Source organism: Engraulis encrasicolus, chromosome 5, assembly GCF_034702125.1.
Source record: "Engraulis encrasicolus isolate BLACKSEA-1 chromosome 5, IST_EnEncr_1.0, whole genome shotgun sequence".
NCBI classification, from domain to species: domain Eukaryota; kingdom Metazoa; phylum Chordata; class Actinopteri; order Clupeiformes; family Engraulidae; genus Engraulis; species Engraulis encrasicolus.
The window spans coordinates 56,860,886-56,885,651 of NC_085861.1; the positions used below are offsets into that span (position 1 = coordinate 56,860,886).

The following is a 24,766-nucleotide window of genomic DNA, read 5'->3' on the forward strand; positions in this document are numbered from 1 at the left end:
TGCTAAAAATCATCGCAATAATAATAATAAAACATTAAAATTTGCTCTTGACCAGTACATGTGAATTCTAATTCCCACTAGGCCTATCTATGGATATGATATTGGCTCAATACATAATACTCCAGCAACAGTTTTGTGATTTCCTTAGGAGGCAATGCCACCTAGCGAGCCTTCACATGACTCACTTCTCATGAGCCACTCAGTGAACTTAATTGAAAAAGGACCAACAATGAACTGCAAAACTTATTTAATTAACAAAAACACAGCACTTTCCATTCCTCAGTGCCAACAAAATATTTTTTTTCACAGCAGCACTACAACACAGCACACGTTGGTTTTATACAATAACTACAAAAAATTACATCTCTAAATACAAATGATTTCTTTCCCTTTAAATATAAGAATTCTTGAGTTTCTGCAGCAGCACACGGTCAATACAGTGAACACGGTACAAAGATCAGCTCTTTTGGTAGATCAAAACAATATCATGAATGACAAATCAAGCATGTCAATGTCGAAATTGGTCCTATAGTTCTTACCTTTGCTGATAAACCACAATCATTGCAGAAACAGCAGGTGCATAGCTTTTGGAGGGATCGTGGTTTAAACTATGCATTGAGCGGGCCTATATTTAGGCCTATACCACAGCGTGTAATATAATCACGAACACAGGTTCTTACAACGCTCATAGGTCCGTAGTGTACATTATGTCCCGGTAGGTGGGTAGGTAGGTCCACTGTCATTTCTTTCTTAAGCATGGAAGTTGGCACTCTTACAGGCAAATTTACAGGCCTGAACAGGAACAGAATGCATTCCAGAAATCATGCAGCCTTACAACAGTTGAGCCTAAATCATCCAAACATGGTTTTGAAACCAACCAAAACATGGTATTGATAACAAACTAAAAAGCGATTATCACTTATATTCTCCCAACATTTTTTTTTTGAAATCTTGATTCCCTTACGCCTATAGTTGCAGGTTTTTTTTTTTTTGGCATGATCCAGAGTATTTGGGAGATTAGAGAGTAGTGTGTTTGTGTTCCCCGAGGCTGGTGTGGATTTTGTACGGGCACTGCCAGTTGCTCTCTGGTGTAAGGCAAGATCAGGTGGGGAAAGTTGGCAACTCAACACGAGAGACTTCGGAGCGGTCACACAAATATGTGCTGGCACTTTCTGATTTCCAGTGATTTCCTCGAAATAGAAATTCTGAATGGAATGTAAAAAAAAAAGATACTACAGAAACATAATGCAATAAGACATTCAGAACAGTGGACAACAGAAGACACAAAGGCTTTTTTGTTTTGGTCACGACTATTTGTGCAAGACAGAAAGTTTCATTTAAAAGGCATTTGGTAAAAAAATGACCCTCTATTTCAACTGGTAACCTTGATTGTATTGGCAACTAGGCTCAACATGAGCTGCTTTGTCCTTGATGGCGAGGAAGGCACTCTTAGTAGATGAACGTATGAAGCCCTCAGAACACTAGGATGAGATTCTGGGCTTGGCTAGATTCTTCTGGCTATAAAGGAGTCAGATGTACACCTTGGTCACATCAAAATAATCATAAAAAGAAGAGGTCTCCTCCCAAACCTCACAGCATTGTCTACGCTCCGTAGTCCATTCTTAACCCTTTGAGGAGTAAGCAAAAAAGTCCTTCTAGAATTTTACTTGCACATTCTACTGCTCCCATTGAACTTTCAGTTAAACCAAACATTTTCCCTTTCCACCATCTCTGGTTAAACATCCCTCCAAGACATTATAATTAGAACCCCCTTTTTTTGCTTAAGTGTTTAATACAACCGAACCCCTAAAAGGATTAAGTCGAAGGACAGGTAGTGCAGTCGTGAGATTTTCACGGCTTTGTTGAAAATTTTCAAATGGAAGATTCCATCTTCAGCTTACAGCTATTGTTTCTAAGTGCCAGGCCGCTGGGTTTGTCATCAAGGTGGCACTCCATGACCGTGACGCTGGGGTCTCTGCGAATACAAGCGGCCTCTTCTTCCTCCTCCTCATCTTCACTCTCCTCGTCGTCAGGCAGGTCAGGGTATATGACGAGGAAGGTGGCGGTGAGGAAGCCCAGGAGCGAGCCTCCCGAGGCCATGATGGGTATGACCCTCACCGTGCCCACGGCATCCACCACCGCGCCCAGAGCCGACGCCACCAAGATCTGGGCCACGTATACCTGGCAAGTGAGGATGGCACAGTCGATGCCAAAGCCCCTTCTGGAGTTGGCAGGGCTGTGGAGGACGTACTGCACAGAGGGGAAATGAAGAGTAGAGTAACATTTATTAATCCCAAAGGAAATTAAGGAGTCTAGTAGTACTAGCATACATTTTATACAGATTTGTTCACAAATATTTAACATAAACGTATGGCACACTCTTACATACAGCGCTGTGCAAAAGTATTTGCCCTTTACTTATGTTTTAGCTTTTATTGCATCAATGTCACTCTGAAGCATTTCAGATCAAGGACATCGAAATGGTAGATGGAGATATAGGGCGGAATTCTCCCACCCGCTTCAGTAAAAAAAAAAACGCAACAGCGCCTCCGCGGTTACTCAGTCTGTGATTAAGCGGGGTTTACGCGGAATTTTACCAGTTGCGCACTTTGGGTGGGGCCAGGCCAAAATCAGGGAGTTTCGCATGTAAATGAATCCTAAGCGTATTCTCCCGTGCACTTACGCGCGTTTGCCTTTACGCGCATCAAAGGGCTGTAGTAAGGTCAAGCGCTACTATGAGGTAAAATGTAATATTGCATTTGATGCTCGCTTGGCTCGCATTTTGAACATGTTACACGGTATGCTTTGTTGATGTTCCTTACCGTCAGCGTGAGTCCAAATCGAAATTCATTCACAGTTCCACATAAACATCCTACATTAATTGTGACAAAATATAACCAGCTGCCCAGAGCATGTTCTCATATAGGTGAACTTAAAAACAAAAGCAGGTAATTAATTAATCAGTATGAGGATCATCATGCTGTCTCCAAGGACGGTAACCAAAACCAAAAACACCTCGTTGCAGGTTGCACCATGCACAAGTAGGCTAAATTGACAAGGCACGTCAGACTAAAGACCGCTGTTCCAGTCGTCCTCACAGCCACCCAAAGTATGCCTATTCAAAAACAACCTTCACCATTTTTACTATGTTGTAGCCACGACGTTAAGTAAAGGGTTTTTATTTCAACTCCTCCACTTTTGTGATTTATTGGAACTCGTGCATATGTGCATGTAACCTATTAAACTTTCTGAACTGATGCCCGACATACAAAACCACCACATACTGAGGTAGGCTACAGGTTGTCCTATCTGTTTTTGTAAGGCAGAAAATATTTCCTGAATGTCATTACAGCTAAACGAAAAAGGTAGGCCTACAATCAGAGCATGTCTTTGGCATTTCGCTTCTGGTCTCTATTACACCCCATCAGCTGCGCGTTTAAGTCCTGGCTTGGCATTGCATGCCCATGTCCAATTAATTCCCATGTCTGCGACAGAATATAAAGTCTCCGTTTTTTCACGACGATCGATTTCCTTGTTCATTCTTCAGCATGCATGTAGCCTAAGTGTAATATGCCAACGGACAGCTGACATCCACATATTTCCAATTATTTGAATGTCACGTTGCTGTACAGAGAAGCGGAGAAACACTTTTAAAAGTCAGCAAATAGGCCAACTATGTGTTTGTTTAACTGTGGGAATGATCAGCATTTTAAATCACTTTTTGATTTCCGGAATTGTCCAGGCAACATGCCAAACTCCATTTTTAACAAAACGTTTAATCATGTTTATTATTTCAATCAACCTGTTGCGCACCAAAATGCTCAGCTGAGTTCCCGCCAAAGGGACACATCGCGTTTCCATCTCATTATCTCACCTCCAATACTTGCCTTGTGCTTGTGAAAAGGAGCGGAGGTTAGATTTTGAAACGCTTTTGCAAGAGGACTTTTGGCACGTGGTTTTAAATTCAAAGTTAAAGTTCAGTGTTGGATCTCAATGGACTGCCGAGGTTTTCACATGGTTGATCTGAAAATCCATGCTCCATAGTTTCTTTGTAGCCACAACTGATGAACTTGGCGGAGACTCATCCCCCCATTTAGCATATATCACGCCTATGTTGGGCTACGCGCTGTTTTTCTGAGTTAAGCGTGAGGGGTGTGGCGACGTTCCAGAGGGGAGAATACGCGCAAGATAAGACCGCGTAAAATATGCACGCGTAAAACCGACTTAAGTGGAGACAGGAGAATTCCGCCCTTAATGCTTTAATTGCAGATTTCATTCATTAAGGGAAAAAGCTATCTGAACCTACATAACCTCCTGTGAAAAAGTAATTGCCCCTTCAACCTGATAACTTGTTGTAGCCTACCACCCCCTGCAGCAACAATTTTAGTCAATTGTTTACAAGAACTGGAAAGCAGTCTTTCAGATCACTGTGGAGGAATTGTTCCCAATTCTTCTTTGCATAATTGTTTTCAGATCAGCAGTAGAAGGTGTCTGTGCATGAATGAATGGTTACAAAGCGATGGCTGTACATTATCCTTCAGAATTTGTTTGTAGAGAGCAGAATTCATGCTTACTTCGATCATAGCTGGTCGTCCATATCCTGAGGCAGCAAAACAGCCCCAAACAATAAAACTCCCACTACGATGTTTCCCTTTTGACATAACATTCTTTATCAAATGCAGTGTTCAATTTCACACAAGTTCATTTCCAGATGTTACAGGAGGCTGTCCTTTCAAAAAAGTTCAACTTTTGTTTCATATGTCTACAGAATGTTTGAATGTTTTCTCAGAGGCTTTTTTTTGGGGGGGGGGGGGTGTTGACAGGACAGTGAAGACAGTAACAGGAAGTGAGTGGGGGGAGAGAGAGATGGGGAAGGGTTGGCAAAGGACCTCAGCTGTGTAGAAGACGAGTGCCCTACCGTTAGCGCCACAGTAGGGCCCTCAGAGGCCTTTTATGCATCGCAAATTTGAGACAAGCCTTGATGGGTGATGATTTGTTTGTCTCTCCCTTACTATTAGCACTAGAATCGTGCAAATGCAGTTCTGGGGTTCTACCTTGCCACTGAAAAGGGGCGCTGTATTAATATCTGTGTGGGTCGGGCCCCAAAGTGTGACATGAAATCACCCATCAGACAAAAGTATAATTGGACGAAGTCGTGGCCTAATGGTTAGGGAGTTGATTTTAGCATTAGAGGACTGCATGTCCAAATCTCATGCCAGCAGTAGTAAGAGTAACCCAGAGTAACTTGGGGAGTCTTCCCAAATTGAACGAACTGCTGCCCTCTTCCAAGGCTGCTGTGTCCTTGAGCAAGGCACCTAACCTCACACTGCTCCAGGGACTGTAACCAATACCCTGAGCCTGTATAAAAAAAACTGCAAGCGCCTCGGTTTAAGCTAATATGATGTCAATGATGCCAATGGGTCATTCCACGCCAAATCAACAGGAGCCCGCGCACTTAGGTCTCAAAAAATTCTGAAAATATTACTGAGTGTGCCCATGGTACTTAAGAGAAACACTGTTACTTTATTTGAATGTAAGATGTATACTCTCCATGTTACAGCCAATTTCACTGGGGGAGGGGGGTGCCCATTTTGTTCACACTTTTTTTTTTGTCAAAGTTCACAAGCCCGTAGCTCAAGAACTAAACCATGTAGGAAGCTCAAATTTGGCATGCTGGTACATAGATAGGAATAGTTTGTTGCAAAACTGTCAGTTTTGGTCTGTATGATCCTGCATCGTCATAGCATTCCCTCAAAGATGATACAAATTGAACTGGAGTTTTTGGCTGTGCTCTGTTTAGGCCTTCAGAACACATATTTGTGCCCAACATAGCCTCATGAGTTTTTCCCCTTGTAGATACAAGTAGAAACACTCACAATGTTCAGGTTGGAAATTACAAAAGAAAACATCACATAAGACAAGTCTCATTTGCATTTTTAAAAAGAAGAATTCACGGAGAATGAAGAAAAAAATTAAATAAAAATCTGTGGACAATCCCACAAGGGGTTCTGGAGCTCTGAAAATGACACCCAAAATGATTTGTCAGACTTGTGAGGTCTTCTGGTCAAACACTGATGGGGTTTCCTTTCTATTTATAGATTTTTATGAGAGTGTTCCTACTTGTCTCTACAAGGGAAAAAATCAAGAGGCTATGTTGGGCACAAGTATGTCTTCTGAAGGCCTAAACAGAGCACAGCCAAAAACTCCAGTACAATTTGTATCATCTTTGAGGGAATGCCATGACGATGCAGGATCATACAGACCAAAACTGACAGTTTTGCAACAAACTATTCCTATCTATGTACCAGCATGCCAAATTTGAGCTTCCTACATGGTTTAGTTATTGAGCTACAGGCTTGTGAACTTTGACAAAAAAAAGAGTGTGAACAAAATGGGCACCCCCCTCCCCCAGTAAAATTGACTGTAACACGGAAAGTATACATCTTACATTCAAATAAATTTACAGTGTTTCTCTTCAGTACCATGGGTACACTTGGTAATATTTTCAGAATTTTTTGAGACCTAAGTGCGCGGGCTGCTGTTGATTTGGCGTGGAATGACCCCAATGTCATGTCAATGTGTGCATCACTAACCTCTTTTATTTCGTGGTACTGGCCCAACAGGGCATAGGGACAGTAGGAGATACTCATGGAAAAGATGCCCATCGTGCTGATCATCACCATGGCAACGTAGACGTTGGGGAAGATAGCCATCACGGCAGTCCCCACAGCGAACCCTAAAGTGCCCATCATGTAAATGATCTTGATGCTGAGGTCGAAGTTGTCCAGATACTTTTGGAGTACAGCTGTAAGACAAACAAAACGCAAATCAATTATGTACTAATCTGTGTGGCGATCACGCTGCAAACTGACAGTGACAGGTTTGACAAGTGAAAATTCTGACATTTTAAGGCTTTAGTACTATTTTCGGGTGGAAAACACGAAATGGTAGATCCTTCACGTGAAAATAAAGCAAAAAAATCAATTGGTTATTATCAATTGGCAATTCGTTCGTTCTATCTATAAGATTGGTGGTTAGCTACTACCGTCCTTAGCAGCTAAATGACCTCAGCTTTCAGAGTAGGAGTCAACCCGCACGCAGCTTGAATGCCAGACAGTGGTTGAGTAGATTGAGTGGAATCTCTAGTAGTGCTACTAGCAGTGGTGGCAGTAGTAGAGCAGAAAAAAATATTTCAGACTGCCAATTCTTTTCATTAATATTTACTAAGTAATAAACTAGTATTTTCTAGTATGCCCAAATTACAGTAAGTTTTGCAGCTAAAAACCATGGTGGCTAGATCTCGATGAGATTCACCTTTTCATGTATGAAAAGTGCAATTTCCCCAGTCATAACGAATACTTATACACTACTGTATATTACACAGTGCATGAACCCCATTTCACCCCTTAGCCCTACACCAAAAATACTGAATCAAACCAAGATATCGCAAAACACGCCCACTCAATGCAAAAGCGTGTGCTCAAGTTGGGTCTCCTAAGAGGGCGTTGTCCCCTACTTCTTCTTCTCTTTTTGAGGTGTTTGCGCAAGACGTGCGCTCCCGCCATCTACAGCGCTAAGGGGACTTCATTGATTCTCAACCTCAGGACTCCGAAGGTCTCCTAAGCGAAGGTCTCCTAAAGGGCCGTTCACCCGACATAAAGTGGATACCGGAAAAGAAACAAAATGACGCTTCTTGTTAGATCCACCTTCTTTGCCTACGCCTTTCCCCTTCCCCTCCATTTTGTGCATTCATGTGTAGGGGTAGTGGTATCCCAATTCACGTTAAGACAGAGGAGTAGGAGTAAGGGGAACGGCTTTCTACTATTTTCTGAGGGCAGACTCCAAACGGAGGGCTATGACAGATTTCCCCGAATGCATCGTGAATGCCTTTAAAAATTGGTGGCATCCACAGCACACAAATTTTTCGCCGTAATTGACGGTTTCACAGTGGTAATAATTATTCCATTGCATTAAGTTTAACATTGTCCCAATGTGTGTAATGGTCATTTTATCCATGAAACGCATGTGAAAAAACTATATTAACGTCAACACAATGGAAGTCATGAAGGTTTTGCGCGGGTCGCACAACACGTTGTCCTTTTTTTAATTGTTGCGTGGTAATTACAAGCAATATCCCTGGTTTAACCATAGAGAGTCTGGTTTTTGAATGCTATGGGTATCATTCCATGATTGTTGGAGGGGTGTCTCAATATGGGTTGCGTTTCAAGCCCTACGCATTACTGCTCCGTTTGAAGGGACAAGGGGCAAGGGGAAGGCGTAGGCGTAGACAAAGTAGAAATCAGAAATGGGATTCTGCCTCAATGTCCAAACTACAAACAGTAGTAGTAGACTATAGCCTAGTGACTCACCGGAGCAGACAGCTGCTGTGGCAGCGTAGATCACCAGCCCCCAGCAGCCCATCTGAACCCCTTTGTGGTAGTTCTGAAACTCTGTGGAGTTGGCCGGAGCCTAGAAAAACAAGAAGACGACACACGGACATCATAACTCATAATGCACAACTCATAATGCACACTCACAAACATATCGTCCCTGTCTGACAGGAACCTCATATCTGCACCTTTCAGAAACAAACAAACAAAAAATACAAAAGATTTTAAAAATAAAATATAAAATCAGCACAATTGGTCAGATTTAAAACACTTTTAAATTTTAAAGGAACAGTCTTAGAAAATTTTAAAGGAACAGTCCACCCTATTTTGATTTTCACATATTTGCATTTTTTCTAAGAACTGCATTAAATATGTGCGTACAATTTTCGTCTCTGTGTAATCAGTACTTAGATTTATTAATATTAGAAGTATTAGGATAGCTTAGCATAATCATGGGAAGCGGATAGAATCATTAGCATCAAGCCACAAGTTATCACTGGACAGAATGAAATAAGCATACCCATTTCGCACTCTGGTGAATTTTATATTAGGTTTATAATTTGATGATATTTTGTTTGGTTCCATAGACCTCCATTGCAAGGCTTAATATGGCTGTACTGCTAGGCAATGAAAACACAGAGAAAATATCCAACGGACTCTCATATTTCACCAAGGCTTAACATACAGTATGAGCAATTTTCTGAAATGAGGTGGACTGTTCCTTTAATGATGCAATGTTGAAATGTTCGCACTCTTCACATGCACGGTCATGCCCATTTCACCTGGGTCTCCTGTCAGTAAAGTTGGCGATTACCGGTAGATGCTATTACTTTTTAAAAATAGATTAACGTCTGAATTTACTTAAGTCAATTAACCGATTAATTGTCGACATCCCAATAAGACACATTTGTGAGTTAGTTTACCGTGGGCTTTCCCTCGTAGATGACCTGGCCCATGAAGTCAGAGTAGAAGATGGCCTCGGCCATGATGGCGAACCAGGTGAGCAGGTGGCAGAGGCAGAGGCGTGCCAGCTGCCGGGGCATCTTCAGCATGGAGAGCCACAGCAGCTTGACGGTGGTGCCCAGGTCCTGATCGCCCTCCCCGTCCTCGCTCTCCTCCTCGCTCGAGCTGCTCGACTCCGAGGTGCCGCGAGGCCGCGGTCTCCGCGGCGACCGGTGATGACGCCGCTTCGGCCGACGGCGGCCTATCTCGTAGAGGTCGCTCATGCTCTGGGTGGAGGTGATGACGCGCGTGGCCGGAGACATCGCCCCCGCGCGGGCGCGCTGTCGCCGGTGGAAGCCCACCCGGCCGTAGTAGGAGAAGGTGAACGAGGGCTGCCGGTAGAAGGAGAAGTGTCTGTGGCGTGTGTAGGGAGCGAGAGCGGCAGGGGCAGCGAGGCGTTGGCCCACCCTGCCGCCCAGCTGCTGCTGCTGCTGGTTGCCAGTGCCGACCGGAGGAGGATCGCTGGCCCCGGGGCTCGAGCCGGCTGCCACCACCAGGGCTCCGTTCCTAGTCCTGATGGACCCGGTGGAGTGCCGCTCCTCCCGGGTGACGGAGCCCCTGGCCAGCGAACGCTGACTGCTGCCGACGGTCTGCGTTGACGACGGGGCCGGCTGGAAGGCGTCCTGGAAGACCGAGTCGCCCTCGATCGACAGAAACGGCGAGTCCACGTCAGGGATCAGACCCAGCGTCCGGTCCAGATCCAGGTCTGGGTCCAGCTGGATGGTGGCGTCCGGCATGGCCAGCACCGAGTCGCTCTTGCTGCGCACCATGTCCACGCTCAGGAAGTCCATCTGCACGTCCTGGCCCGAGCGCTCGGGAAGCTCGTCACCACCTTACATAGACACATAGATAGATGGTAGGGGTGTAAATCACAGCCTCCATGACGAAACCATTCGATATAGATTTCTCAAGCCATTGATTCAATTATTTTCAATACTAAAGGTGCACTATGTAAGATTGTGGCCAGAACTTATTGCAACTATACTTCTCATTGAATTTGTGCTGCTTTATGAAAAGTGCAATTTTCCTAGTCATACTAAATACTTAAAATGTGATGGTGGTGGTAAATATTTGTTAAAAAGGTAACATTTGTGAATGGGCAGCATGAATTCTGGAAATGAACTACTAAAAATATTACACAGTGCACCTTGAAGAATGCCCCGCGATATGATAAGATTCGATTCAATCATTGGCAGTTGGATCAATGCATCAATACAGATCGATTATTATTTACACCCCCAATAGATGGATGGGTAGAATATTTATTGTCCTTTCGGAAGATTGTTCTGTGCCATTTACAGCAGCACGTCTGATACAGTTGCAAAAGGAAAAAGCAGGTGTAATGAAGACCATTTTCTAGTTAGACCATTTTAGTTACTGCACTTTACCTTTGTAGGGCAGAATAGACAAACACAACACCCCCCACCCCCAGGACAAAAGACAAGATGACATAGGAGAGACCCCCTCATATACAGTACAATGGTCAAGTACAGTTATTCAGAGACCAAGTGCATACAATGCATACCTGCAAACTCAGGAGGATTGAAAAAGGTGACAAACTATCGCGAGCCCCGACGCACCACCCCCGCCACCCCCCCGCATCAAAAAAAGGACAATATTTTATTTACTAAATTTAATTATTATTAATATTTTATTTTCTTTGCAATTTTTAAATGTGCCCCTTTCTGCCCATGCTCTCCTCCTCCGCCACCCTCCTTTCCCTCAGTGCTGCCAAATTAGCCCGTCTCTGTGCTCTATCCCTATTTCCAGCTCCACTGACATGAGCACACAACCTCCTGTCTAGTGTCTACTTCTCAACATTTCACATCATCCATTTTAAACATTTCCACCCCAGTTCTATTTATTCCATTTCATTACCCCCCCCCCCCATTATTTTCATTATTTGCAATGTAGTTTTTATTCTATTTCATTGTATTCAATTCTATTAGTTTTTATTCCATTTCCTCTGAAAACAGTGAATCACATCACACATGCCACATACATACACATACACAGAGAAGGAGTTGAAAGAGTGAGCTCAGTAAAGGAATGTGTTACATTTTCAAGCATCAAAGGGTATGTTGTAGCTGTATATGATGGCAACTGGTGGCTAGCATGTGTTAAGGAATGTATGCTGAGCACTGGAGAGGTGAAACTGAACTTCCTGCATCCTCATGGACCATCTCCATCCTTCACTTTTCCCTTCAGACCAGATAGACTTGTCATGGATCATCAGGATGTGCTTCTGTGGAACCTAACTGCAACGGGACGTACTTATACATTATCTACAAAAGACACAGCTGCTGCTTCAAATGCACTGGTAGAGTACAAAATGAGAGTGTAGCCATTGATTATCTCTTTAAAGTACGGTAAAGGGAAGATGACACAGGTACACAGAGAAGGAATGTTCAAACATTCACATATCATCATTTGGTGTGTATAAATGGACATCTGCCTTAATTCTGAAACCTGGGACCATGGAAACTGACCATTTTTGTTTTGTTTTTGTTTTGTCATGTGATGCTACTATGGTATTACCATATTATTAGTAAGTGGTCTGTATGATGCCAAATTGTGAGTCAAATTCTCTCTGAAATGAATAAAGAACCGAACACCAGCATTTGAGGTGTTGCTAATGACATTGCCGGCTACGTTTGGACAAGGAACTGGCCATTTTAAAATATAGTTTTTTTAGATATTCAATTTTTAATTTTTCAATTGATCATAATTCATATTCTGAGAGTTGTTGTATTCCAAGCTGATTGTGTAATATGTAGAGCCAGAAAAGAGCTTTCAAACAATACCACAGGCATCTTTTTGTGACTAACACTGACTGATATATTCAAGGCTGAATGTATAGTGTCCTACCCTCACATGTGAACCTTTCCTAGTCTGTTTCTCCCTTAATATTAGTGTCAGATTCAAACCAATGCAGTTCTGGGGTGCTACCTTGCTACTAAAAAGGCACACCAAGTATGATTGAAATCCGGATCGGTCGGGTCCCAAAGCGTCTGATTTCACGTGAAATGACCCAAATACCATGGACAATGCACAGAAGAGAGGGAGGAGAGAAGAGATGAAGGGAGAGGAGGACAGGAGAGAACACACTCACAGACACAGACACGTGTGCAATAACGTGTATGATGTCTTATCTTATTATGCGCATTATGCTGTTGCTTTAGGACTTTAAACTCCTCCAGGATTAAATATACTACCATGCGCTAGGAATGACAAGTAGGCTACTAGCCTACACTATATGTCGAAAATAAACAAACAATAACATCACGGAGAACTTACTTTCATAACGTCGGTAGTTTTTTGTTTTGTTTGTTATTGTTTTTCACTTACTCGCACATCCATGTCAAATCCATGCAGGGTATTTGCGATCGCGTGGGCGTTATTAGGAAACGGCAACTCCATCGTATGCATTTGCGAGGATTTGGCAAATGTCAGACGAGGAATCTGACAGCTACGCTGACATTATTCTCCCAGCGCTGTCCTGCTCTGTCCAGCCCAAGCCGTTTTCGCTCCACCACCACCACTTCATTTCAGCGTCACTACTGTTATTATTAGGCCCTACTTGCATTCACCGACACATAACCCACTGCCACATTCTTTATCACCCGTTGAAAACCTACAAAACCGAAGTAATCCGTGCTCGTCCTCTTATTGACATTTTATTTATCAACACCGGTTCCGCGCGGGCTTCAAGCCTTCAAACATGCAGCCAGTGAAGCCGCGTCCTTGTGATTAAACGGCAGCCAATGGGTGTGGGTTACATCATGACTAGTGTTTATGGGTAATGTAGGAAATCTCGCCGTCTTTACGTATATCAGACAGGCAGCCGTTTACCCTTCAGAACTTCAGTCGGGCGCTACTGGCTACCCCCCCCCCCCCAAAAAAAAACTCTTCGGATCTGCACGATTCACATAAGTCACCTATTTTGGAATCAAAACGGCGAATTTCGTCGAAAGGTGACAAGTTTGCAGGTATGACAATGAGTTATTCAAGTTACCTTGCACCGACTCATCCTCCTCCCCGATCAGGTCCAGCTTGGGCAGACTGACACGTCCCACCGACAGCTCGTCGGCGTTCTCCTCGCTGTCCAGGCTGAAGCGCTGCTGCTGCTGCTGCTGCTGCCGGCTGTACGGCTGCTCCTGGATGCTGAACAGGTGCAGCGTGACGGACACGGTGAAGATGATGGCGGCAAAGAAGAAAAGCACCTGCTCCTGGGCCCCGAAAGCTCGGCCCAGTGCCGTGTTGGTCCAGTTCAGGCCGCCCAGCATGTAGCCCACCGCTCCACCCAGCCCTGCAGAGAGGAGACGTTTTGTCAATGGCTTATATGTATGTTTAGTTGAACTGCACATTGGAGACTGGTCAAACACAATTTCAAAACTTCTGAGCTAACTGTTAGAGCTTTTTGACAATTAAGCACACTTGACTTGACTTAAAGCAATGGCAATAGTATTTATATAGCACATTAGCATAATTGTCATTTAAAGAAAGAGTAGAAAAAATATCTTGTACAAAGTATTATGTAAGGGTTAACGTTCGGCGAGAAGGTCGCTACCGTGGAATAGTAGCACGACAGAGAGAATCTTTAGACCCCGACGCGGAGCGGAGGGGTCTTGTTCTCTCTGAAGTGCTGCTATTCCACAAAGCGACCGACTCGCCGAAAGTTAACCCGCTTATTATATGGATATACTTAAATGATTCACACATGGCGGGGACATTTCTTTAGGCCTATTTAATGTGAAGTCTAGGCTATTATAGTTTTTAATGTCAAAAGAGTGTTGCTGCGCAAAACAAATCAGTGCCGTTGTGGAACACCGCTAACAGCTAGGTAGCCAGGACAACAGGTGTTGTCTATCACAGCAGCTGATTAGAGTCTTGTTAAAAAGTTGCTTTAGCAGTGAGAAGTCATGTTGCCATTGACAGCGGTCTGTTATAGACCAACCCGTCCGTTATCGAAAAATAACAGACGTGCGAACGTTGGGGAGCCCCGTTGAAATGAATGGAGCATTCGACCGATGACGTCACAACCATATAATAAATACAGATAACTATCACCAAAGGCAGATGAAAGTAAAACTGCTTTTCATTTCATTTTAGTGAAAGAAAGCCCATTGGGAAACTCCAACTCCCATTGTCATAGTGACACAGCACTCCACAGCACACAAGTGAACACTGCACACAACGGAATTGCATTTATGCCTCACCCGTGCAAGGGGGCAGCCCTCAGTGGCGCCCCATGGGGAGCAGTTCGGTGGAACGGTACCATGCTCAGGGTACCTCAGTCATGGAGGAGGATGGGGGAGAGCACTGGTTGATTACTCCCCCCACCAACCTGGCGGATCGGGAGTCGAACCGGCAACCTCTGGGATGCAAGTCTGACGCCCTAACCGCTCACCCATGGCTGCCCTTTTAAAACATGATACTGTTGGGGCAGTTCTTAGCTGGTGCCAGCATTTGGCTGCATAATGACTAAATGTCATTTCACCCTGTCTAGATTTGACAATTGGCACAACCGGTAGCGGAGACTCTGAAGACCAAAGACATCTATTAGGATGATGTTGCTCTAGCACATCCACAATATATTAAGGGCCTAAGCCAGTGTAATGGCCCAAGTACTGGAGTGATACAATCTCTTTTCTTTTTTTTCACATAGTATGACACAGCATGTCAAGTATTATTACACCATGGCCCGTTTGCTAAAAGAACTGGGCTACTCTTTTAGGATCCCTGTAACACAAACTATGTGTACAGTTTAACAAAGGTCAGGCCTACGAGCATATAAGCCACCTCTCCCTTCAGCCCTGCATGGGCATGGTCCATCAACAATGGCAAACATACAGGAAGAAAAAACAGAGACGTGACGAGACTAACTACAGATATACAACATATAGAAAAGCATGTAACATGATCATGTACTTGCATTGTACCTTAGTGTTATTACATGTTGTTACATGCAGACATGCAGATACTTAAGCAATATGACACGAGTGGGAGTGAGGTTGTTCTGGGACACCCTCACGGGTGTGATTCGCCGCAGGCACGAAGCCGCAGGCTGAGTGCCGTAGGTAATTACACCCGTGAGGGTGTCCCAGAACAACCTCACGACCACAAGTGTTATATTGCTTTTATACAATAGTTCCTTTGTTAACACAATTAGTTCATTGAAAGAAATGTTAAATTATTTTAATTACCACTTTATTTGATTGTTTATTTGCTTGTTCCTCCCCTCCGGAAAAATAGTTCCAGTTATTGTCTTTGGTTGCTGCGCAACGCGCACCACGTTGGTTACGGTTACTTTGTATCTTTGGTCGCGGAGTGATTATTAGATGTGAAGAGTCATGAAATAATTCGACCGGATCTAACTATTGTATAAAGTGAAATGAAGTGTTGAGACCTGTTAAAGCATCATCTCATAAAGACATGATGAGACTGCTTATTATATTCATGATTTATTCGGCTCATCAATGCACAAGGCCATTTAGGTTAAGGGGGACATTTCTCCATTTTGAATGAACAAATGAAAAAAAATGTTTTAAAAAGATACAGAGGTCCTTCATACAGATTAACTTCATATATGCTGAGGACACATGGATTACCCATCACGTGAAATGGTCAGACAGACAGAATAAAGCAGAAGTTAAAGTTTTGCTCAGCACTTGCACTTTCCATCAGCAGTTTAACCGTTGACCTTGGTCTCTCACTGCACTGAGGGAAAAAAAAAAAGAAATCTCAGGAAACTGGGCTTACTTTGCACAGTGTGCACTTGGTGTGGTACCTCGTGGCAGGTTCAGCTTCTTACTGGCAGGATGAATTGGCAAAAAAGTATTGGCAGCAGTAGTATTCTGCGTTTCCCCAACACATTCGCTGTGTTTACATTATGTTTTTAATCCCACATAAAGAGGTCGGAATTAAGTAGTGCAGGGTAGAAATGATTCTCCTTCGGGTTTACATGAAGCACTGTAACTTAATTCCGATCAATGTCTGGAGATCAGAAGCACTTTAATTGGACAGAGGACGCACACGTGTCTTGTGTCATCACATGGCAACAAACATGGGTGGAATGACCGAAATTGTTTTAAAGCAGAATTAACTGTTAACATGTTAAAATTAATTTGCGCACCATCTACATGTGCGTGCAGACAGTCAGCAAAGAAATCTTGTCCGACTTTACCAAATTCAGTCATGCTGTGACGAAAACACGACGTGCAACATGGTGTGAAACTCTCGCAGGATATAAGCGATTGCGATTGACGAACCTTGCAACGCCTGCAGTTGCTTATCCCGGTTGGTGCTCGTTCCAAGGGTCTGCATACCACCTCCGTGGTGATGCACCCTTGAACTGGTTGGCCAGTTTGATGTGTTGTTCCACACCCCTAAAAAGTTTGCAATGCACCCCACTTCAACTCCTCCCCACCTATCCCCCCACACCTCACATGTAATGTGCTACGTGGGTCAAGCTGGTGCAAGATCAGCAGCATATTTGAGGTCGACCTTAAATGCGCTGTGCTTAACACCACCCACATTGTGGCGGCGAGTTCTCTGTGACGTAGTGTGCAGTCGCCAGTCGACTTTGCGCAGTCGAATAAGCCTAATCTCATGGCTCCACTGCTCTACTGAACGGCTGCTTGGTTCACCTCTTATTTCCTGGCTGAGTCCAGCAGTTTGCCCCAGCTGGCCTAGTTGTTGGAATAAATTGAAATTGAGCAGAGGCACAAGGTGGTGAGTTGACAGCCTGGCAAGGTGCGAACAGTACCTGCTGAAAAAGCATGAATGTTGAGGGCCATGTCCTGCTCCTCCGTGTCGGCCACGTCCAGCAGGTAAGCCCGGATGGGGCCCTCCGAGGCGTCCGCAGCGAAGTCTAGCACCACCACGCCCAGCACAGTCAGGACAATGCCAATGGGCTGCTTGCCAACCCTGTCTCCCGCGGCCAGGCCTGACACACACACAAAAGAAAAAAGACATAGTCCCATAATGCACGCCGTTTTAAGAGTGGAACACTGAAATAGTCATTGAAAACTACACTACTATGACATACTATGATATTATACAGCCCCTTTAGTAATGCAGCACGACTCGGTCATTGCAATGGGCTGCCTGTCAACCCTGTCCCCCACAGCCAGGATTGACACACACACACAGTAAAAAAAAGAGAAAGCCATGTTGACATACTGTTACATGTGGGTCCCCACACCCCGAACCTGGGTGTGAAACAGCCCTCAGGCTAGTAAACAGGGGGTTTCAAAGAGGGAGAGAATGCATCACACCAGTGCAGGTGCCACAAAAAGAGTGTAACTGAAAATAAATAATAACGGTAAACATTCCCAATCATGCGAATTTACAATAACAGCAGAAGTGATGGCAAAACCGGCCTTGCTGTGGCTTAACGGTAGGGCACTGGGTTACTACGCCTTTACCCAGATTTAATTCCGGCCCAGGGGTCAGGTCATTTGCCAATCCTTTCCCGTCTTTCTCTCCCCACTCATTTCCTGTCTCTCCACCACTGTCCTGTCAAAAATAAAGGCAAAAAACCCCTATTTTTTGTGATGGCAAAATCCTTTTTATTACCGATGACTGAGCCGTTGAGGAAGAGGGCGACACCCAGCAGCACGCCGACCGCCAGGGCCAGGATGAAGGGCCGCCGTCGGCCCCACTTCAGGGTGCAGCGGTCGCTGGCCGAGCCAATCAGAGGGGTGAAGATGAGACCCAGTACAGGACTCAGGAACCATGTCAGGCTGTAGTACTGCTCCGGCAGACCTGCAGACAGTAGACAAAGACAGGGTCAATACGGCCGTGATGAACTTACCAGCTATGGGGGTATTCCAAGTACAAGGTTAAGTGATAAACCTGGGTATGTTAACCTACAGAAAGTGGTAACACTGCTAATATATTAGATTAGATCATCCCTTAACACCTTTAAGAAAGTTTATTTAGCCTTCTCTTTCTTGTACGCTTCCTGGGGGAACCATGTAATGTGACAGGCAACAGTAATGCTGAATCTCATTGATTGACCTGCATCTTTCTTGAATTGTACCTCTTAAATTCACATTTATTCTGTACTTTTGTAAACCTACAGGTTACCAATAATAATAATAAAAAAAATAAAAAAATAAAAAAAACACCAGTCCCACCTTTACTAAGTCACCTGACAGGATTTTGTATTGGCAATAAAATGTCTAGAGTTGTTTTCAAAAACTTGTACAGGCCTAAGCTGTGTTTGTCCCCAAGGCGTATACGGGTAGGTTCACATCAATTTTTATACATTTTTTTAATATACTGCACACCAGCCAACCATGATATCAGCCAACACCCAACTAACCTGTACACATATGTACTAACAACATGTTCTGTGGGAAACACCGCCTTGGGTAGTTGTGTGCTCCTCTGAATGTGAACAGACACCAATACTTGACAGCGTGACCAGCAGGAAGGCTGTGTCTAACGCACACCAATACTAACATGTATACAGCCTAAGGGCTTCATACTGACAAACTTTGAGCCATCCGGTTAAAAATCAACTTTGAGGTAAATCTGCATATGTGTAGACTTCATGAACTCTTGAAATCAGATGTCTAGTTAGTAGACATTCATCATACCTATCTACGGTAGGCCTATTCTACTGCATTCACAGAGACTTCTCATATGCTTCTTTAACATGCTACAGATGAATAGGTAAGTTAGGCTACTACAATATTTAAACCATCCAAAATCCTAGGTTAAGATGTGTTCATTTATTATGGCCATGACCTTGCAAAATTTCACACTACAGAATAACAACATCAGAGAAATGTGCAGACTCCCACATTCCAATCATTCCAACGTAACCCCCCGCCCCTATTGTTCCTTTTTGGCAACAGAAAAGACAACAGGGCTGGCCAAACTTACCAGGTGAACATCCTGGCTTTTTATGAAACCAGGCTTGATTATGTTATTTAGTACCCAATCAGATGTATCAGCTAATTTAGGGAAACCAATTGTTGGCACAAGCAGAAGAGCATGCATACATGGGAAGATCTCTGAAGATTGTGATTGAATGAGGTAATGTTATCCAAAGAGTTTAGGTGTAAGAAACTGTATGTCTTCTTTGAGCTTGAAGGACATTTTGACATTTCCTCATCTGAAAGACATTTCCCGTTACATCAACCAGATGCTGTGATGCAGTTACATGGATAAGGAACGAAGCGTCTGTCAAAGGCATATTCACAGAACCTTCATACGTGGTCTCACAACTTTCTAGTAGACATCTCAGTCTTTGACTTGACCAGAGTAACCAAATGTTTACGTGTATCAAGCTCAAGCGGGCATCCAGTTTCTTACCACTAAAATCGGTGGCATAAAAGTGAAGTGAAAGCCCAACTAGGAAACTCCAACTCCCATTGTCATTGTGACACAGCACACAAGTGAACGCTGCACACAACAAAATTGCATTTAGGCCTCACCCGTGCAAGGGGGCAGCCCACAATGGCGCCTGAATTGAGCAGTGCGGCGGGACGGTACCATGCTCAGGGTACCTCAGTCATGGAGGAGGATGGGGGAGTGCACTGGTTAATTACTCCCCCCACCAACCTGGTGGGTCGGGAGTCGAATCGGCAACCTTTGGACTACAAGTCTGACGCCCTAACCGCTTACCCATGACTGCCCGGGGAGAAAAATGGAGAGATGTTTTACTTACTGGAGCAGAGATCTCCACTCTGGCTCTCTGTAATTGCAGGGATTTTCCTAAGATGCCAGAAAGCTGTTTCAGTCCATGCTTTTGATGAGAGCACTGAAACTGATCACTATCCATAATCACACCAAGGCTCTTGACTTAAATGTTAGTAAATGTATGAGGCAGTGTGTTTTTTTCTCCATACTGCTTTCAAGTCAATCGAACGTCACTAGATATTGCGTTATTTTGTGTAATAGCAGTATTTGTGCCTGGTATCTGCAAGTGTTTGACGAGTACAAGTATCATGATATCGGGGCTGATGAAGATACCAGAATTGGTATGGGTGCATCCCAAGATTCTAGGCAGGCACTACATTTCTGTCTTCCTTCTTTGTTCCAAAAAAAGATTTTCTATTTTTAAAACTGTCTGAAGCGGAGATCTCCACCTCCTCCTCCAACTCACCTATCTGCAGCAGCACAGGAGTCACCAGGGCCGTCTCCATGGCGTAGCAGAATTCCCTGCCGAACATGATCGCGCCGTTCATCACCCACTTGGACATCGGGGTGCGGCGGCCAGGAGTGGCATCAGCGGCGTCACTGGTCGACCCGTCTTGGCTCTCGGCATCTTTCTTCTCCTTCTCCCCTTTAAGGAGGAGGAAGCCGTCATTGCCACCGCCTGGGCCAGGACGTTTATCCGGCAGCTCCGCCGCTGCTTCATCTGCACCACATGCGGCCTCTGTACCGCTGCCAGTCTTAGGGGCCATGGCGGCGTTCTGCATGTGACCGGGGCTGATCGACAGGCCACTTGCTTTACGTCACCCCCTTTGCTCTTATTTCCTCCTTGTTGGACCTCCCTCTCTTGCAAGCCCCTCTCTCTCTCTTCAGAACGTCCAAGATGATAAAGATGATGTCTCTCCCGCACACATTTCCGCATTAGACACACTAACTTAATGTGTCTCACGGGTAAGCAAAAGGATTACAACATTTGGTTTGACAGACTAATCTTAACCCTTTGGCCAGAAATCCATATTGGTTTTGAAAGTCGAGGTAGACAAAATGTGGGCGGCATGGCCAGTGGTACACACAACCGTTTGTGGAAAAGGACGTCAGGTTGTGGGATGTCAAGACCCTGCAATGGTGATTCTCCACCTTGTGCTGCATGAAGCATTTCTGTTTAGCCTGTGACAAGACAGAAACATGACATGCATAAACAACACCATACCAGACACTTCCTTCAAGATGGTCCAACCAAAAAAGGAAGAACAACTATAGGTTTTCGTGAACTATAGGTTTTGCAACAGATAGGAAGCAAAAGGTACAGTTTACTAATGATTTACTTAATTTTAAACAAAACTAAACAAGAGCAATTCTAATCCTTCAGAAGTCTGAGCAATACCTCGTCTAACTGAGATGTCAGAAAGTTACATTAATTTAGTTTCAGCAGTGGTGCATGAATTTGCTTTCAGCAACGTGTGGAATTTGGTTTCAGCAACACTGATACATGATGCAATATCCCTTCTTGCAATAACACCACATACCAAGACCCAGAACAACAAAACCAAGCGTTTTAAGGGTAGATGCTATTCAAAGGGGAAAGGGTAAATTTTAGGGTCAAGAACATTTCAACTGTTTGCAAGCACTGGGGGAAAAAACTTACCGGGTGGATATTACAAGAAATTCTTCTCTCTAAGTACAGCCTTGCCGTCAAGGGAACTAGAGATCCCGTGGAAAACAGAAGTGGTTGGTAACACTGACAAGCAAATTGTGTCCACAGGTTGGTCGGTCGGTCGGTCGGTCATGCAAGTGATTGTCACAAGAAGACCCACTATTGCCGGCACTTGCCAATCCCCCTGGGCGCGTACGTTCGTTGCTGCAGACGCAGAAGCAGGACTCCACCCTTGAGGAATCAAGTCAGGAATTTTCCAGCACACGAGACTGCGCTAGTCCAAACATGTTATTTCAGCCAGGTGAAAATCAGGTGATCAACCAGCCCTGTGCATCTATATCTGACAATTGGAACAAAGGTGGATACATTTCACAGGTGGTTGAAAACATACTTGGAAGTATTAGCCTACCACTGTAGCACTCTGGCGGACACGCAGACAAAGTAGTAACATTTAATAGAGTATTTATATACATTAACTAACTTAGGAGGCTGACGTGACGGCACTTGTTCAACCTTCACTCAATGGATCCCATCCCAACTAAAAGGTGTGCCAAGTTGGTGCATAACAATGACGTTGTTACGATTCATCTGTCACTGAAAGACCCTAAACCACAGCCAAAATATCAATAACTATGTAAACGGTTCAAGATGCAACTTCTTCACACGTAGCAATATCTATCCACCGCTTCAATGTTGCTAGCAAGTTGTTAGCATAGTTGGCTACAGCACTTGGCAACTGTAGCTTGGGCGAAACGCAACTAAACTGGATAGCGTTACTACGATTGGTTCCCGTTACACCCAGCTAGTTAGCGTCGCGAGAGTAACCCATCATTTGTGTTCTGGTTATCCATGGGTTAGTTATTAATGCTCCGTTTTTAACCAGAGAGAGTCAAACAACCAACATTTCACTCACAACTAACAGCTCCTTCAGCTATGTAGCGTCATCGTAGAAGTACCACAGGTTCCTCAGAAGAGTCTCACAGATTTTATCGAAGCACCTAGCCTGCTAATGTTTACTAGCTTACCTGCTAGAAAACCATCGTCACGAATGACATCGTCGAATAATTGCACAACGCCGTCCTCTGTAGCACATTTTGGCGTCTGGTAAATGTTATCCACCTTTCTAGTAAATTAGTAGGTTCTACCAGACTACAGGTGATGATGCCATGTCTACCTGATTGATTGCCTATCAAACTTCAATCATGGCGAGGTGGAGGTGCGCCTCAGCGCATCGGGCACATTGTACAAAAGCCAGCTGAGCGTAGAAGCATCCACGAGTTTTCAGGGACGCTCACTCACCGACCAATAAAAAAGAACGTGGAAAAACACGTTATGCTAAAAGGTGGCCAACGTGCTAGCATTTACCCCCTAAACTGAGCTATTTCACAATAGTTTACTTCCCCAACAGCCTTTGGAGTAACTAGATAAGAAGGCAATTAATAACACCGTGTGATTAATAACTAGATTTTGCAGTAATGCCGTAGGCCTAAACGCAAGGCATTAGGGGGGAATGGTGAAGCTTGCATTTTGCCTGTAATTGTATACGCACTTATTATAATAGGCCTAAAATGTGGTGGTGGTGTGGAATAGTTTTTTTTTTTCACTGAACATGCTTACGCGCGCGCGCACACACACACACGCACACACACACAGCTGGTCATAGGCCACAGTAGGCCTTACCTGACTCTTGCCATCTGATATGGACAGTGGGCCCTGTCTTTATGAAGTTAATCAAGGATTCACATCATTATCTTCTAGTTTCCAACTCTTCGGTAGCCTATACATTTTTTTAAAGGGACAGTGTGTGAGATTTTTAGTTGTTTATTTCCAGAATTCATGCCGCCCATTCACTAATGTTACTTTTCATTAATACTTACCACCACCATCAAATTCCAAGTATTCACTATGACTGGAAAAATTGCACTTTTCATGCATGAAAAGGATCTTCTCCATGGTCCGTCATTTAGAATTTCCCAAAATAGCCATTTTTAGCTGCAACAATGACTCTACTTGGACCATACTAGAAAATATTTATTTATTACTTAGTAAACTTTCATGTAAAGGTCAAATTTGGCAATAGGCTGCCAAGTTTCAATGAGCAGCATAGTTGCAGTACCTTTTTTGACCATTTCCTGCACAGTGTACCTTTAAAATTAGCACGAATACACAAGAGTTTGACAGATACTATTTAGTTATGCATGTATGTCTGTCTCTATGTGTTTTTTTTTTTGCCACATCGTGTGTAGGGCAGGCCTATATGGCAGCTATGTACCGGTGTCCAATACAAATTTCCTTCGGGACTATTAAAAAGAATCTCGAATCTTGAATCTTGAATTTATTTATAAAATACATTTACAGTTTGCGAGGACCAAAATATTGAAGAAAAAAAATCATAAATAGATTTTAAAAAATAAAATAAAATGAACATGTGTAAAATACAGAATAAGAAAAATTACACAAGTACAGTAGCCTACACATACAAAATCATCATCATCATCATAGGCCTAATAACAATAATAATAATAATAATAATAATAATATTTGGCCCAAAGCTTGAAAAGTTCATCAAAAATAGGAAGGAAAGAGTAGGCCTATAGGAAGTTTGGACCCTTTGTTTAAAGTTAGACATCTCTAATCATAAATGGAAAATTATTCCGCGGGCGATATGCATTCACACTAAACTTAAAGGCTCATTTTGAAGCTCACCAAATAAAGCTCACTTTGTCTTTATTTTTATGTTTTTGTCTTTGTATCGTAAATTATTTGCAGCATTCAATCCAGCTATATTCTCCTCCTAAGAATGTCAATGACCCCCTAGCTATCTATTCCTTGATAAATAATAGTTGTGGTTTTATAGCCTGGCCTTTCCATCTGTAAAATTCTGCTCAATTCACATTTCTGTTTATGTTACGCTTTGGCCAGGTCTTATAGGGCGAGATTACTCATGTCAACATACGGTACACCAATCAGTCAGCAAACAGGGGAAGAGGATGTGAACGATGATGCATTAGGCAGGTTATGTGTTCTGCTTCTGATTAATATTAACATT

General features: G+C 43.7%; 1 protein-coding gene across 2 annotated transcripts; it reads right to left on the minus strand.

Moving 5' to 3' along the window:
- Positions 1-230: 230 nt before the first annotated feature.
- Positions 231-23,093, minus strand: slc45a4b (solute carrier family 45 member 4b). 2 transcript variants are annotated; one of them, XM_063199779.1, is made up of 10 exons: positions 22,743-23,093; positions 21,709-22,057; positions 20,515-21,230; positions 17,973-18,161; positions 17,161-17,340; positions 13,408-13,701; positions 9,314-10,224; positions 8,370-8,469; positions 6,594-6,805; positions 231-2,250 (listed from the first exon to the last, which is right to left on the minus strand). In XM_063199779.1, exons 3-10 carry the CDS (start codon positions 20,828-20,830, stop codon positions 1,873-1,875), a joined length of 2,580 nt encoding a protein of 859 aa, XP_063055849.1. In that variant the 5' UTR covers positions 20,831-21,230; positions 21,709-22,057; positions 22,743-23,093; the 3' UTR covers positions 231-1,872. The 2 variants fall into 2 exon arrangements, with proteins under 2 accessions (XP_063055849.1, XP_063055850.1); XM_063199780.1 differs by having other exon boundaries at positions 22,631-23,093.
- Positions 23,094-24,766: the final 1,673 nt, after the last annotated feature.

Coding starts and splice junctions, on each gene's coding strand:
- slc45a4b (XM_063199779.1), bottom strand. CDS start 20,830: ATGCAGAACGCCGCCATGGCCCCTAAGACTGGCAGCGGTACAGAGGCC. Junction 18,162..20,514: donor TCCTGTGCTGCTGCAGATAG/GTGAGTTGGAGG, acceptor TACTGTCTGCAG/GTCTGCCGGAGCAGTACTAC. Junction 13,702..17,160: donor CATTCATGCTTTTTCAGCAG/GTACTGTTCGCA, acceptor TCCTCTCTGCAG/GGCTGGGTGGAGCGGTGGGC.